The following is a 14,057-nucleotide window of genomic DNA, read 5'->3' as shown; positions in this document are numbered from 1 at the left end:
ATGTCTTCGTCGGGAAGAAAGCGCGAGCTCTTCAATCAGTGAGCATACCTCATGGAAATGCAGGTCTTGTTGCAGCTGGCTGTCTGTTATTCCGTCTTGTTCGGCCATGTAGGCCAGAACCCTTCTGTGGGCGGCCTCAGTGGCCTGCCTTCGCTCCTGGAGGCTCATCTGAGCAGGTCCAGGGCTCCAAAATTATCAAGCATTTGAGATCCTTGATAAGTTTCTTGATCAATGACTCAAGCGACATATCCGATTCACAATCCCCGTCTCCTACTACACGCTGTCTCATGTATCTTGATTGATCATCCTCAATCTTGGTAAGATCTCCTAATTCATCTCTTTTTTAAACCTTTTCCATGTCTCCCATTTAGTTACTTATTAGTTATGGAACTAAATCCTGGCATGCCTCTTCGGTTATTCGTTTTCCCTCCTCTACACCCTTTTACTTGCTTTTAACTTTCTTCTACAAATACTTAACAAAGATATGTTAACCACCAAGATGCAATGATAAATGAGATCTGGCATTAGAAATCTTAGAGAGTATTATTCAATATACCAACTTTTCAGAACACTGAAGTCAACTCCCTAAATTGACATGTGAGAATCAGATAGGGCTGAGCCCATATGAAAGCGGAAGGGTGTAGACTTGGGGGATTTGCAAAGTGAATGTATTAAGTATTTCCCTTTTCTAAAATATGAATAAACAATCTATTGGTAAAATTAAATATTAGATTTTAGTAACACTCATAAAAGTGTGAAATGTATGTACATACCTAGGTGCATATGCATATATCCATGTACATAGGTATGCATGCAAAAAAAAAAGTTTAATTCCACATAGCGCTAACATTTCAAGCTTTTTCCTGTTGATATAACATGAAAATCAGCAGTCCCACTGGTAGCATATGTATAGAAAATAGCAGCAACAACAACAACACTGAAGGCCTTTTTCATTTTGAAAGCAATGAACAGTTTGTATGGACCAAATGCAAACAATAAATGCAACACTTCTCAATTAATAACTGAGGTATATAATTGAGGCAGTGCAGATATGGTAACATGCAACTAGTTATCTTCAAGATAAAATAACCCTCTTGATGAAGATGACAGCAGGATCCATTTTCCAAATGAAGATGCCAAATAAGATACCAACAGCAAACTCAGCCATCTATTTACAGATTATCACAATATTTTCTACTATGATAATTATTTCAATGTACCAAACTGTAAACTTCCAGGACTAGATGTTGAATTATGACAAAGCAACAGACCTTAGGTTCACCTTGCAAAAGGGATGAGAAGACCATGGAGATACCAAAATTGTAGAAGCATGTCACAAACTATTCTTCAATTTGGACTGTTATCAACTAAAGCAAATATAAAGTTGCTTATGCTTGTTTAAAACACTTCTATAGAAAGAAAATGTAGCTAAGTTTATCTGCTAACCATAACACAGTTTTTCATCAAATGTGAAATCAAAGAAAGGACAAATATTCATCATCACTATCCTAGAGTAGGCAATATCACGTCATGCTTTATGGTGGCACAATCATCTTATTCCAATATTTTGGATTTTGTGTGCATCAAAGGACATCAACTTACTTATTTTATCGACTGCAGCAGCCAGTTTTTGGAGTTCATCGGGGCATATATCAGGACAGTGCGTGAATCCAAAATATATCAGCGTCCACTTCCCCAGAAAATCCTTTTCGGTAACTGATTTTCCATCATGGTTCACGAGCTTGAATGCACCACCAATAGCAGCAGTTCCTACAGACGGCCCTTGTTTCACCACACTGGATCCAGTCTTCAGTTCTGCAAGCACGAAAAGAACCTAATAGAAATAAACAAAATATGAAAAATTGACACTTTTTTTGATAAAAAAGGGCGGAGAGAAGGAAAAAGGAAGCAAGAGAAGAAGAGAAAGGAAGAACTTTGAAAATGAGAGAAATGAATATAAGAGAAAGTGGGTTTCTTTCTCTGAGAAAGTGGTTTCTTTTCACTTTGAATCTATCTGCTTTTGGAGAGAGTCAAATGCGGGTTAGAGAGAAGCCTCCTCTCCATTTCTCTTCCCTCTATATTTGACCTTCAAAATGAGGTATTCTGACTCAATTTTCTTTTATCTCCTAACCAAATGAGGGATACTGACATTCTCTCCTTTCTCTTCTCTTATGTACAAATCTCTCGATCCAAATGACTGAAAAAGAGATCTAAGGAATTGCTATATTAACCTATACCTGTACTTTGAAAAGTTGAGGAATAAAGTTGATATCTTCGGACACTAAATAAGATGAGGCGTAAACCTCAAGGCATGAGGCATCAGTCTTATTGATTCCTTTTTTAGGAAAAAAAAAGAGTTAGAAAAATAACAAAAACAATGGGAAATCAGACAAGGTAAAGGGTGTCACTATTATGTTTGAACTTGGCTAGGAATTTGGGATGGACCACATAATTTACTTGTCTAATGTTCATAAATCAATAACTGAAAAGCATGTTTTACAATCCATGGATGAAGTCATGCAAACTTTTATTTAGTTGTGGCAACTATCAAGGTTTTACTACAACCTACAAGGTGTGCGCCTCACATAGACCTATTATTATAATATTAATCACAAGATAAAGCCTCACAAAAAAGCCTCAAGGCATTCTTCTGGGGCATTTTCTTCAGGCATAAGGTAGAGGTATGCCTCAAAGAAGCAACATCAAACAATGGAGTGCAACTTAAAATACATGCTTAGTCGATCCCGTATTTACCACTTTATGGTATCTCTTTATGGATGAATTTAAAATATAGTCTTTCATCTTTACGTGGTTTTATTCTAGCATTTATGAATGTTGCATCATGCACATCAAATACCAAATTTACTGTATACATTTTGCGCTATGCCCTCATGGGAAGAGTATGTTCTCAAATAAAAGAAATGATCTCCAAATATCTGGAAATGATGTGATATACTAAGTAGAGTACGCATCATAAACAACAAACTAAAGAGGATGGATTTGCCTATTGCATCATGACATCAGCTTCTAAATGGTAGCACACTAAGAGGTAAATCATCTCAGTTGTGGAATCTTCAGGGCTCATATACTTGGACCAAAAAAAGGGAGCAACTCCAGAAATTACACACTGTTATTTTGTAGCTGCTTCAAGTAATCTCTAGGTCTGGCAGGCATAGATAAAACCAAGAAATTGCATCTAAATTATGCCTACTTAGAAAGTCGGGGAGGCAGTCAATCCAACAAGTAGGAGGAAGTCAGGGAGGCAGTCAATCCAACAACCTCGAAATCTTTAGAGTACTAAAAATCACCTTTAGATCGATTCTGGCATTCTGAACATTAGGGATTTCAGGACTGAGATATTTTGAACCCTCCCACTTCCCTAGTTCTACTAGGCTCTTCTTGGTGCATTCCCACCCATTCCGGAGATATCACATGGACACATTAAGCATGCATCACAATAAGTTACTCTAAAGACTAGTAAGAAGCTAGGATGGTATCAAAGATCACGCAATTTAAAAGTAAAAGAGAAATAAAAATATAAAACAGTAACTCTCAATGATGTAACATTGATATCATACCTACCATGCATCTGTCATCACCTCAACAGCTAGCAAAAAATCTTGATGGTATTCAGGATATCAAACTAGGGAGAAGGCATAGAATTAAAACTTTAAATTTACAACTAAAGGAGAATTGACTACATAACATTTGAACTCTCACATTGATTTGACAATGCAAAGACTAACATGATTAATTTCTTTTCTATTAATTAACTTTTTGATGCAAAATAAAACTAATTGGAAACTAAACTTTTATGCATGGAAACATAAAGAACCAACAGCAGCATTTACCAAGAAAAATTGTTACACCTTATCCTATTAATCCTAACTTTGAGAAGAAATCAATAAATTGATCTCCACCCAAAGATAAGATTCCTACTCCTACAATCCTACTCACCATAGTAATCTACCTTCAATGTGCCGTTTCTTCTCCTTGTCATAGTAAACTATTAGTCCTCCACCAGTCATAATAAGCAAAAGAAGGCTCAACCATGAGACGGGCTGCAGGATCAAGACATCAAATTATTACTTCGGAAGTTTAAGCACTCAATTTCATGAAAAATAATGCTGGATCTTCAATTCTGAATTTAAACTATATTGGTACATAAGATATTTGAATTGTCTAAAAGACACCAAAAGAAAACATGTCATGAAATTTAATTGATTAATAAAGTAAATGCATAGGGGCTGTTCATTGGTGCAAAGGTAAAAGGTTTCCGCTGACAAGCGTAATGGCATGGGTTCAAGCCCTAGGCAGCCACTTTGCGACAAAAAATGCTAAAGGTTAGGTTGCCCCCAATTTGCCCCTCCCAAGATCTCGGATTGCCAAGACCATAACTAGGTAATGTACTTTAATATAGTAAATTCATGGCTTTTAAAAGGAAAAATATACACTTAAATAATTATTAATAAAATGATTTGCACACAATTTAACAAGCTTATAAAATTAAAATTTAGTAAATACTTCGATTTTTGTTTTCTGAGCATTTAAAAAATAACAAGAGAGTTGACTTAATCTATTTAGCGATGGCTTCGAAGATCCTATTTTACCATTTCAACAAATTCTTTACTACTTGTATTTAAACCTTCTATGATATATTTCAAGCAACCCTATGTTCTCTAGTGATGTGACTCTTGCATCTTGTCTTACATAATCACTTATCGTATTGCATTTTTCCTCTAAATTGTTACACCAACATAACAGTACATATCTTCAAGTACGCTCTTAACAACCAAAATTTTTACAGATTATGATGATGCATAACACTTTGGCCATGTACTTACATCTGATCCACCTTAATCTAATCCTATTTGAGACATATAATACATACCCAGGTTAGGACCTCCCTCCATAAATGAAATACAAAACTCTCACTTCTTACAGGTATTCATCACATTTCCCTTGCACCTGTAAATAACCAAACCACATCCTTATATACAGAATTGGCTGGCCTAACTCCGACATAGCTCTAGACCAACTTTGCTCATGATCTACCCCATTCTAAAATTCTAAAGATCCCATATTTATGTGCAAAGTAGAACTCATACACCCCCAAGATGATGTGAATCAACTAAAGGATAGTGCAGTGAAGTCTATGAAGGAAACTAGGAAAGGCATGAACACAAGAAAGCATGGGGGAAAAGTCGGCAATGTGTTGGAGTTTGCTTCCTTCTGCAGAGCAGGAGTTTAACGAGTGATGATATCATTTGCAATATTGAGACTAAAAGTCGAAAAAAAATCTGAGATCATATTGAATATATGAGCCTAACTTGGTACATAGCTTAAGGAATGGTGATCCAAATTAACAGAATAGACCATAACTTGAATTGCAGAGGATGTGCTTAAGGGGAGAAGATTAGAAAAAGACACTACAAGCAGGGAAATTTTTGGCAATGCTCCAAATTGACATTGATAGGACCTTACAAGTCCTCTAACATATAAGGGGGATCTTTCTGGAACAAGCAGGTTTGCTATAAGAGGCATGACCCTCCAACAGATTGAGTCTAGGTTACTTTGGCCCAAACAGTGACAGCATTATATCAGATAAAATATAAGAGATTCTTCCCTATTAGGAAATTAAGAAAACTCAGATTTCCACATCTCTTCCAAGATTGCTATATCTTTTCAAGATTTAGGTGTTGCCAACATAGAATGCAGAAGCAATCTCTTATTAAAACTTGTCAAATATATAGCTTAATTTAAGATTTCTGACTATTTCTCTCTGCATCAAAAAAACAAAATCAAACTCTAGACCAATCTACAAACCTTGGCAAATAGTTCCATCAAAATGGTGATAAGCTGCCAATTCCATCTTTGGAAAATGCTTGAATCAAGTTTCATTGACAAGAAGCTTTAACAATCAATAGCACATATAGATTGTTTATTTAAAAAAAAACGAAAAGAGATATTAGTAACACCTTGAAGTTGGATTACTCTGCAGCTTATTAAAAAGATTGTACTCTTTAAGAAAGAAAACCCCTAATAGACTACAGACTTTGGTTATAAGAAGACCGGGCACCCATCTTCTTCGTCAAATTTAAAACATAAAATGGAGGGAGCGGTTTTCCATGCAACCTAGAAACCTGAACCTTCAACTTAACCAGCGATTCTGGTGCTTGGAGCACAAAATTCTGATCCTATAAGCTGCTTGTAAGAAAATTTTATTTTTCTAAAACTTGTAAGTAGGCCAGTATTTATATGATTGGGAGACTGTATATGGATGGGTTTGAAATAATATATCGATTTTGACTTTAAAAAGTAGTTAAATCTTGCTCCAAAGAAGACATTAGTTATTCTGAAGAAAAAAAACTACTTACTTCAAACCATTATCCCGAACCAAAAAAAAAAACACAAGTATATATGATCAAGATCCTCCATGCTGCAATGCATCACAGAGCTGCAGCTTGGGGATTTTATTAGATTTAATTTTAGTTATCAATTTTCTGTATTTTCTTTTTATTTCTGGTTATTTTCAGTTTTAGTGGTTTATTTTGGATCCAATGGCTGAGATTAAAGGATCTCAATATCCATCTATAAATCTGATAAGGCTAATTCTGTAGTGCATTACTATTCGCAGCACTGCTCATGCTAGAGTAACTGTGAACAATAACCATGCCTTATAAGGGGCAATTTCGAGACTTTAAAGTAGACATGAATTAGTTTCCATCTTGTTATGAAAAGGGACTCTTAGGTTTGATGTAACAATGTTGGATGATTGCTTGCTGAAGAACATGAACGGAGTATCAGCTTTTTTTTTTCCTTTTCTTGGTGAGAAGCTGTAGAACAAGCATGATGCATACAATCCTACATATGATATTTAGGTTCCGGAGTATGCCCAGTATTATCATCCCTCTTTATTGTATTCTTCTTTCATTCCTTTATTCTAGTCATTATTTGCTTTCTTCTAATCTTCTTTGATCAATACATACTTTTACCTTCCCTGGATCTTTTATGCCATATATAATCAGATCTTTTCCAAAAAGAAATTCAAGCAAACTTTTGATTTTGGCTATTCAATTGCATAAAGCCCCTAAAATCCAATTCGAGCTCTAAAATTCTAAACCCTAGCTTTAAAATCCTAAACCCCTACGAATTCCCTAGAGTAAGCTCTAAAATGATATAGGATTTGGCACTGGTATTGAAATTGATCCCCTTACCTCGGTACATCATTACATAGTGCTTCAATATGAATTCTATCCTTCAGCAGAAAGGACAAAGTCAAATGTCTCTAAATACTACAAAGATGAATACCAAATTTTTCATTAATTGGTTTCAAATAAGGCACATTTTCAAAGCATTGATTGTATAAAAATGCTAAGTATCATGTACCATGATCATGCCAATCAAGGGCCATCATGGCACACGTACAATGTCATGTTGTGCTCATACTAAGCAAGCACTAGGACAAAGACATCATAAAAAGATTCACAACTAGTGCATTCAAAGATATGCACTAGCACAGAGAAATACATGTACACCTACTTTATTTTGTTTTAAGACATAAGTGTTTTTCCTTTTGCTTTATACTAATATACGGACATCAGGAAATGTTCAACATAAATATTGTAGTTCTTAAATAGATAGAAGAAATGTAGGATCATAAACCTAAAGTTCTGTGATTGTTGTAGTTTTGCATGTGTATTGAATAGCTTGGAGTAATTTCTTATGCAAATTGGCATTAGACAACAATTTTAAAAATAAAAAATTCAGGATAAAAAACTAAAATGTAATAGGTAAATATATTTATACATTTATAACATTCAACATTTTAAGCATTGTATAAATATTAATGACATGAGGCAAAGCTTATATATCAGCAGTCGCATGGGAGGCTTATATACCATTGGATACCATGATTTTTAACTTTGATCTAATGTAAATTGATGGTCTTTTGTTATTATCAATAGATGAGTGCTTCAAATCCCCATTGGAAGAGAAGAAAGAAAAAATAATGGGGCAGAGTTTCATACCATTAAGAGTAGAAACAGAGGCTGTTTAGGATGGCCAGTTACAAGTTTAAAAATGGCAAAGTAGGTCACAACATCGCACCACTATGTATGCGCACAGACCAATCTGTAATTTATTGATACGCATACATATATGGTGATAGGCATCTATCGGCACATTAATCCTTCATGTTTCCTACAAGGAGCAAATCAGCACTGGAGCAATTTCTCTATTAACCAAATTTTATTAATACGCATTATCAAATGATTCTTCATGCCATCTGCATTGTTTATTGCCTATGAGGCAGGAAAAGTACTAGCAATGCAACAGTTTGAAGATTTCAGTTCAAAATGACCAAGCTAATTTTCTGAGTTGGATAGTACAAGATAACAAAAATGGGGGGAGAGCCTATAGAACTCTTGCATGAGCCTACACCTAGTCTGTTTTAGTAGTTTAATTAGTAGGCTAGTGACCTATGTTTTTAAAATAGAGTCGAAAAAGTCCACATGTTCTACAAATGAACAATTGGGTAAAACCAAGCGTAAATTGTAGTTGGAAGCAAAGGATGAGAAGAAAACAGAGAAGAAAAGGTTGTCAATCACATCAATAATGCATTGGCTATATATTGCAATAAGCCAGCATGATAAGGACATCAGATGGTAAAGCATAACCTATCTTTCTTTCAAAGATTTTGTCCATATTGTCTCAAAAAAAGTTTCAAATTGGTTTTTTGGCTCACTGTCTATGCCTTAGAAACGAATGGAACTTCCTATAGCAAACAATACCTTCTCCTTTATTTACATAGACTCTTTCAAAGTCTTGAAGCTTTGAGAGCTATCCCAACAAGATAGATCTCCCTACACACCAACTAGCTTTGTAGGTTTAACAGCACGCCTTGGAGATGCCTAAACTAAGGATACAACTTTAATTTACAGAATAAGTTTTTGGTTAAGTAATAGTCATAAAACAATCATAACCAAGGTTCGCGGTACCGATGGTACCGACGTACCGGTCGGCTTAACGGTACGGTACCGGTGCCGAACCGAGCCGAACCGAACCGGTACCGTACCGATAGGGCACATTCGGCCTGGTTTCGACCCCATCGTCATTTTTTTTTTTTTTGGAGTTCTTTCACTTTTGGATTTTTTTTGATGTTTTTATGTTTAGGTTTAAGGTTAAAACTAGATGATGCAACTTATTACTTCCAAATGATTCAAATAATGAGATGAAGAACATAAAATATTTTCAAATTAAGATACAATCAATTACATACATTTAAAGCACTCTCGGATATCTAAAATCGGGTTGAGTGGCGATGCTTCTCGTCAATATCTGGATCATCAGCATAATATGGAGGCAGATCAACCCATCCTTCTAACCAAGCGGCATTGTAGTCTTGTATGCTCAATCCTCGAAGAATGCGCGTCGGCTCATAAGAACTCTCGGATCTCTCGCTGAAGCTCTGGCTCTGAGAGGTGTCTTGATAAGGGGCCCATCCGAATATGCCGGCACCAAAATCCGACCCGTAAGACCCTCCGGGCTGCGCAGGATAGTAGCCACCGGAAGATGACTCCGATGCACCATATCCATAGGCTGGCTGAGGCCGCGGATAATAGGAAGACTCGGAACTTGATACATCAATGGATCCGACTCCACATGGGAGGTCATCTGCAACTGCATCCTGGCCTCTTGAACGACCTCGATGAGCTCTTCTTCGATATGCAATGGTATCCGACCGGCCTATATCAGACGGCCTACCGTGGTCCGTATCTTGTGTAGCATGCGTAAACTGAGACTCACCGGTGTATCGAAAACCTTCCTCCGGCTGTGTCTCATAAGTAGTATCATACTGTCCTCCATTTCCTCCATGGCTAGTAGATCCATCACCACCAGAACCTTCATCGCTGCTGGTCCAAGTCTCCTCCTCGACACTCTCCATTGGGGCCCTTTCCTTTCCTTTTCTTCTTTGCTGGGATTGACGCCCTCCTGATCGAGTTGACTGGGTACTAGAGCATCCTCGTCCTCGCATGAGAGGATCATCTCTCTGAACGGGAGCATCGTACCAGTCATGCGGTGACTGGCTCCCCTCTAGACACGTCATATCAGCTGTAGGAGTACGTGGAATGTTGCGCTCAGCCCATTGCTGTGGATCGACCATAGCCTCGATGGTTATGATGCTGGCTGGTCGTCGAGGCGATCCTGGCTCATCAAGCTCGAGCTCGTGCTGCTGGGCCGCAAGCCAGTCGAGCATAGGATTATCATCATCATCTGTAAAAGTCCTATAGATGAGATCTGCATACTTGAGCTCCACTTCCTCCTGAATGCATTTTAGCCTCAACCGCAGATTGTAGTGCACATAAACTAGGTCGTTGAGGCGCTTTTGTGTCAAACGGTTCCTCTGTTTGCTGTGGATGAGGCCGAAGGTAGACTAGTTGCGCTCACAGCCACTCGAGGAGACCGTTTGGAAGAGGATCCGGATAGCTATCCGCTTAAGATTTTTTGCGGATCCGCCAAAATGAATCCACCATTCAGCTGCAAAAATATTGAAGATAATTACATTTTACATATATGATGGCCTCATAGTTGAAGATAATTCAGATGCAGAGGTGTCTTGCAGATTTGTATTGTACCTGGATTCATAGTTGTCTTACTCACGACAGCTGGTCGTTGTCCAAAGCTATGGCTGCCCTCTCTAAATAATTTGGTCTGTGGAAAGAAGTTTGTTGTAGTATGTCAATAATATAAGATCCGATATATTTACATATGTTACTAAATCATAGTTACCTCTTCTATACATGACGCGGCGACTTCTGGATCAGGCTCCATCTTATAAATAACATTACGCAGAGCATGAAGAAGTTCATCATCCATACCAATTCCACTCTCGTACTGAAACCGGAGATTTAGATAGTATGCTGCACATAGATGACACCATCTTAGTATAATTATACAAATATATCAATCAGTATAATTATCAATATTATCGCTTACCTGCTAGATACAATTTCCTACCCATTTGGGCTTCCCACCGCTGCTCAATGATGTCGATGTACTCCTAGGCATGGGCTACATCTGCCTCCATGATCTGAGCCTTTGCCTTCTCCATCATGTGATACAAAAAGCCCATCTGGGGGTACCTCTCGCTATCCACGGCCCGCAGCACTTGATATAATGGTTTGATAGCCTTGACTATCGCATTGGCCCGCTGCCAGAATGACTGCCTGTTTACAAGTCTTCCATTCTGCTTCCTTCAGTGCCAGCCTGGGCATATCTACTTTCCTGCCACTCGGGACTGACAAACATCTGACGTAGGGCTCCTTTCTTCTCGATAAGGCTATCAAGTGCAATGTAATTCGTAGCAAACCGTGTGACTTCTGCTCTAAGAATTTCTCCCCCTGCATACTTTCTCATTAATGAAAGAACCCAAGTATGGCTATAAATATACCTGGTGATGCGTTGGGCTATCTCCACCGTATGTTGCACCCTACGGATCTTTTCAATGTCCATCAGGATGAGGTCGATGCAATGTGCAGCACATGGGGTCCAGAAAATTTGTGGTCGCCGCTCCATCAAGACCTGCCCGGCCAACTTATATTGCAGCCCGTTATCAGTGACGACCTGCACGATATTCTCCTCTCCAATCTGATCAATCACCTCCTCCATAAGTCTGAGGATGTATGAGGCGTTGTGCACCTTATCTGAAGCATCAACTGACTTGTGGAAGAAGGTCTTCGTATCACAGTATGTCAGAAAGTTGATGATGGCCCGCTTTGTTGGACCGGTCCAACCATCACACATCAGAGTGAGCCCATATGTGGGCCACTTGCTCTTATATGAGCCAATCCAATTCTCTAGCTTCTCCTTATTGTTGTCAAGAAGCTCACCGTAGATGTCCCTCGGGCCTGGAGGATCGACACCGAGACCGGCAGACTGTATGGCAGAAATGGCAGACTTGTAGTATGTATTGTCTGCAGCATTCGCTGGAATGTGGCTGAAGTGGAACTAGGATCCAATAGCTCGCCACATATCCTTCTTCTTCTCCTTCTTCCACATTGTGTCTACCCTTTGCTACTTCGAATCTCTCCTGGGGAAGGCATGCGGATCTACATCATGGATTGACGCACCTGGTGGAATCCCTCCGGAAGACTTCTTTCGGCCACTAAAACCACCCAGGATAGATGCAATCCGGCTACGTCCTCTGCCCTCGCCCTCCCTGACTGAGATTGTCCTTTGAAACTCTGGATCTTGTCTGCTTCCACCAGAACCGGCGCCCGACTCGAAAAACGAGGGCCCAAATCGAGCCCGATGCCTCGCCACCTCCTCCTGCTGCCACCGATCATCCAGACTCGCCCGCATGGCAGCCTGAATCTGTGTCTCCTCATCTGGACCCTCGACCTCCTGTGACACCATCAAGTGATAGGAAGGTGCTTCTACAGCTTGGCGTTCCACCTCCGCTTTCTGCTTGGCAGCTCTCTCCTTGGCTGCTTTGATCTCAGCGAGGTTTTTCCTCATCAGCTGACGGGTGCTCGGTGGGCACTCCGAGCATGCAGATATCTCACGAGAATTACCGACTAAGTGTTGCTTTAATCTGATTACTCCTCCTCCTTTGAAGCACTTGTGGCAATAATTGCACTGAAACTGGTGCCGTTCACCGAGCATCTTCCCATGCTCCCAGCCAATATTACGCTCTTGGGGTTGCCCTCTCCTTGACGGCTCCATTCCTACAACCACATTAAATTTTTTCAATTTCTATTTTTTGCAATTAAAAATTAATGTTTAAATTTTTTAATTAAATTTTAAATTATATAAATTCTGTAAAAACAAAAGTTAATGTCACCATTAACATCGTCCATATATCGACAACATATAAAAAATTCAAGACGAAATGGAATCATTGAATCATTTCCTATTTTTTGGCAATTTTTGACTTAATTTTTTTAAGCAATTTAAATGAAATATTAAAAAAATAATGTAGGGGAAAGAAATTTTACCTTATTTAGTTTTTGCTGGATTTTTCTTCGAGAAAAACGACGCTCTCCGACCTTTCTAATTTTTTTTCATGCCTGTCTTTGCCTTTCTCTTCTTTTCCTCCTCTCTCTGCAAAATACTTCACCTAAGCTGATAGATTTCGCTTCAGCATTCGGTCGGCTTTTATAGCCAACCGTTGAGGGCTTGAGGCACTGTGGCACTTTGAAAAGTGCCACTGTGAGCCACAGCGCGGCACTTTCGATTGAAGTGCCGCACAAAGCGGCACTTTCATTTTAAGTGCCGCACAAAGCGGCACTTTCAATTGAAGTGCCGCACAAAGCGGCACTTTGAAAGTGCCTCTGGCCCACCAAAAATACCCGACCCGATGCGAACCGGCTCGGTTCGCACCGATTTAACCATCAAACCGAACGGTTCCGACCCAATATGGGTCGGAACCGTTTTATACCTCGGAACCGGACCGGTGCCAGTCGGTACCGGTCCGGTTCGGGCTGAACCGACCGGTACAGGTCGGTTCAGCAGACCCTGATCATAACCATATATTGGATAAAGCCTGCTGGTTTGTTTATGCTAATGTCTCTTAGAAAGGAGAGGATATTTAAACCATAGAAACATTTGCTTCAGAAAACAAGGCAACACTATGGCATGCAACTAGTCATCTGCAGTTTCCTATTAACAATCGGCTGAGCAAGCAAGATTGGAAATGTGACTGTTCCAATAGCTGCATCTCACAATCTTATCAGCTTGACTGTAAGTAGATAAGTGGAGGAAATGTTCCAAGCAGAAAATGTTTACACATTCTAACACAGGAGCAAAGTACAACATTGCAACTGACAAAAAGAAAACCAGAAGATTGTTTTGCTCACAGGCATAGGTTGAATCTTTAATATCAAATTCTTCCTGACCTACAAAATTAAGCATGTGGAATCGATTACTGCATAACTGTTTTTCCTGAGAAACAAAAGCAGCTGCACAAATAAATAACAGAACTGTTGCAACTTTGATCCTTTAGCAGGATAGCTGTCATTTTCTCTGGTAAGGCTAAAGTCATGTTCCATGTATGA

At 38.9% G+C, this 14,057-nt stretch overlaps 2 protein-coding genes across 4 annotated transcripts in view; both read right to left on the bottom strand.

The window, feature by feature from the left end:
* Window positions 1-14,057, bottom strand: part of HCC1 (electron transport SCO1/SenC family protein) — a 36,500-nt gene that overhangs the window by 17,605 nt on the left and 4,838 nt on the right. For all 3 annotated transcript variants that reach the window (XM_039133882.3, XM_039133880.3, XM_039133881.3), the window contains 2 exons: window positions 3,971-4,061; window positions 1,603-1,815 (listed from right to left, as the gene is read on the bottom strand). In XM_039133882.3, coding sequence (XP_038989810.2) covers window positions 1,603-1,815; window positions 3,971-4,061 — 304 coding nt within the window. The remainder of the gene's footprint in view (window positions 1-1,602; window positions 1,816-3,970; window positions 4,062-14,057) is intronic.
* LOC149753642 (uncharacterized) lies at window positions 9,236-12,990 on the bottom strand. The gene is made up of 4 exons (XM_089930083.1): window positions 10,999-12,990; window positions 10,792-10,922; window positions 10,638-10,713; window positions 9,236-10,539 (listed from the first exon to the last, which is right to left on the bottom strand). The coding sequence occupies exons 1-4, from the start codon at window positions 11,021-11,023 to the stop codon at window positions 10,436-10,438; spliced, it is 336 nt and encodes a 111-aa protein (XP_089786209.1). The 5' UTR covers window positions 11,024-12,990; the 3' UTR covers window positions 9,236-10,435.

Source organism: Phoenix dactylifera, chromosome 4, assembly GCF_051530095.1.
Source record: "Phoenix dactylifera cultivar Ajwa chromosome 4, Ajwa_hap1_PhDact_Kaust_v1.1, whole genome shotgun sequence".
Classification (NCBI taxonomy): Eukaryota; Viridiplantae; Streptophyta; class Magnoliopsida; order Arecales; family Arecaceae; genus Phoenix; species Phoenix dactylifera.
Note: the sequence above shows the minus strand (reverse complement) of the source record. Positions and strands in the feature narration are given on the sequence as shown.

Excerpts from the sequence above, each read along its gene's own strand:
- LOC149753642 (XM_089930083.1), bottom strand. The coding sequence starts at position 11,023 with ATGGGTAGGAAATTGTATCTAGCAG. Across the intron at positions 10,714-10,791 it reads CCGCGTCATGTATAGAAGAG|ACCAAATTATTTAGAGAGGG; the intron begins GTAACTATGATT and ends TTCTTTCCACAG. Across the intron at positions 10,540-10,637 it reads TAAGACAACTATGAATCCAG|CTGAATGGTGGATTCATTTT; the intron begins GTACAATACAAA and ends ATATTTTTGCAG.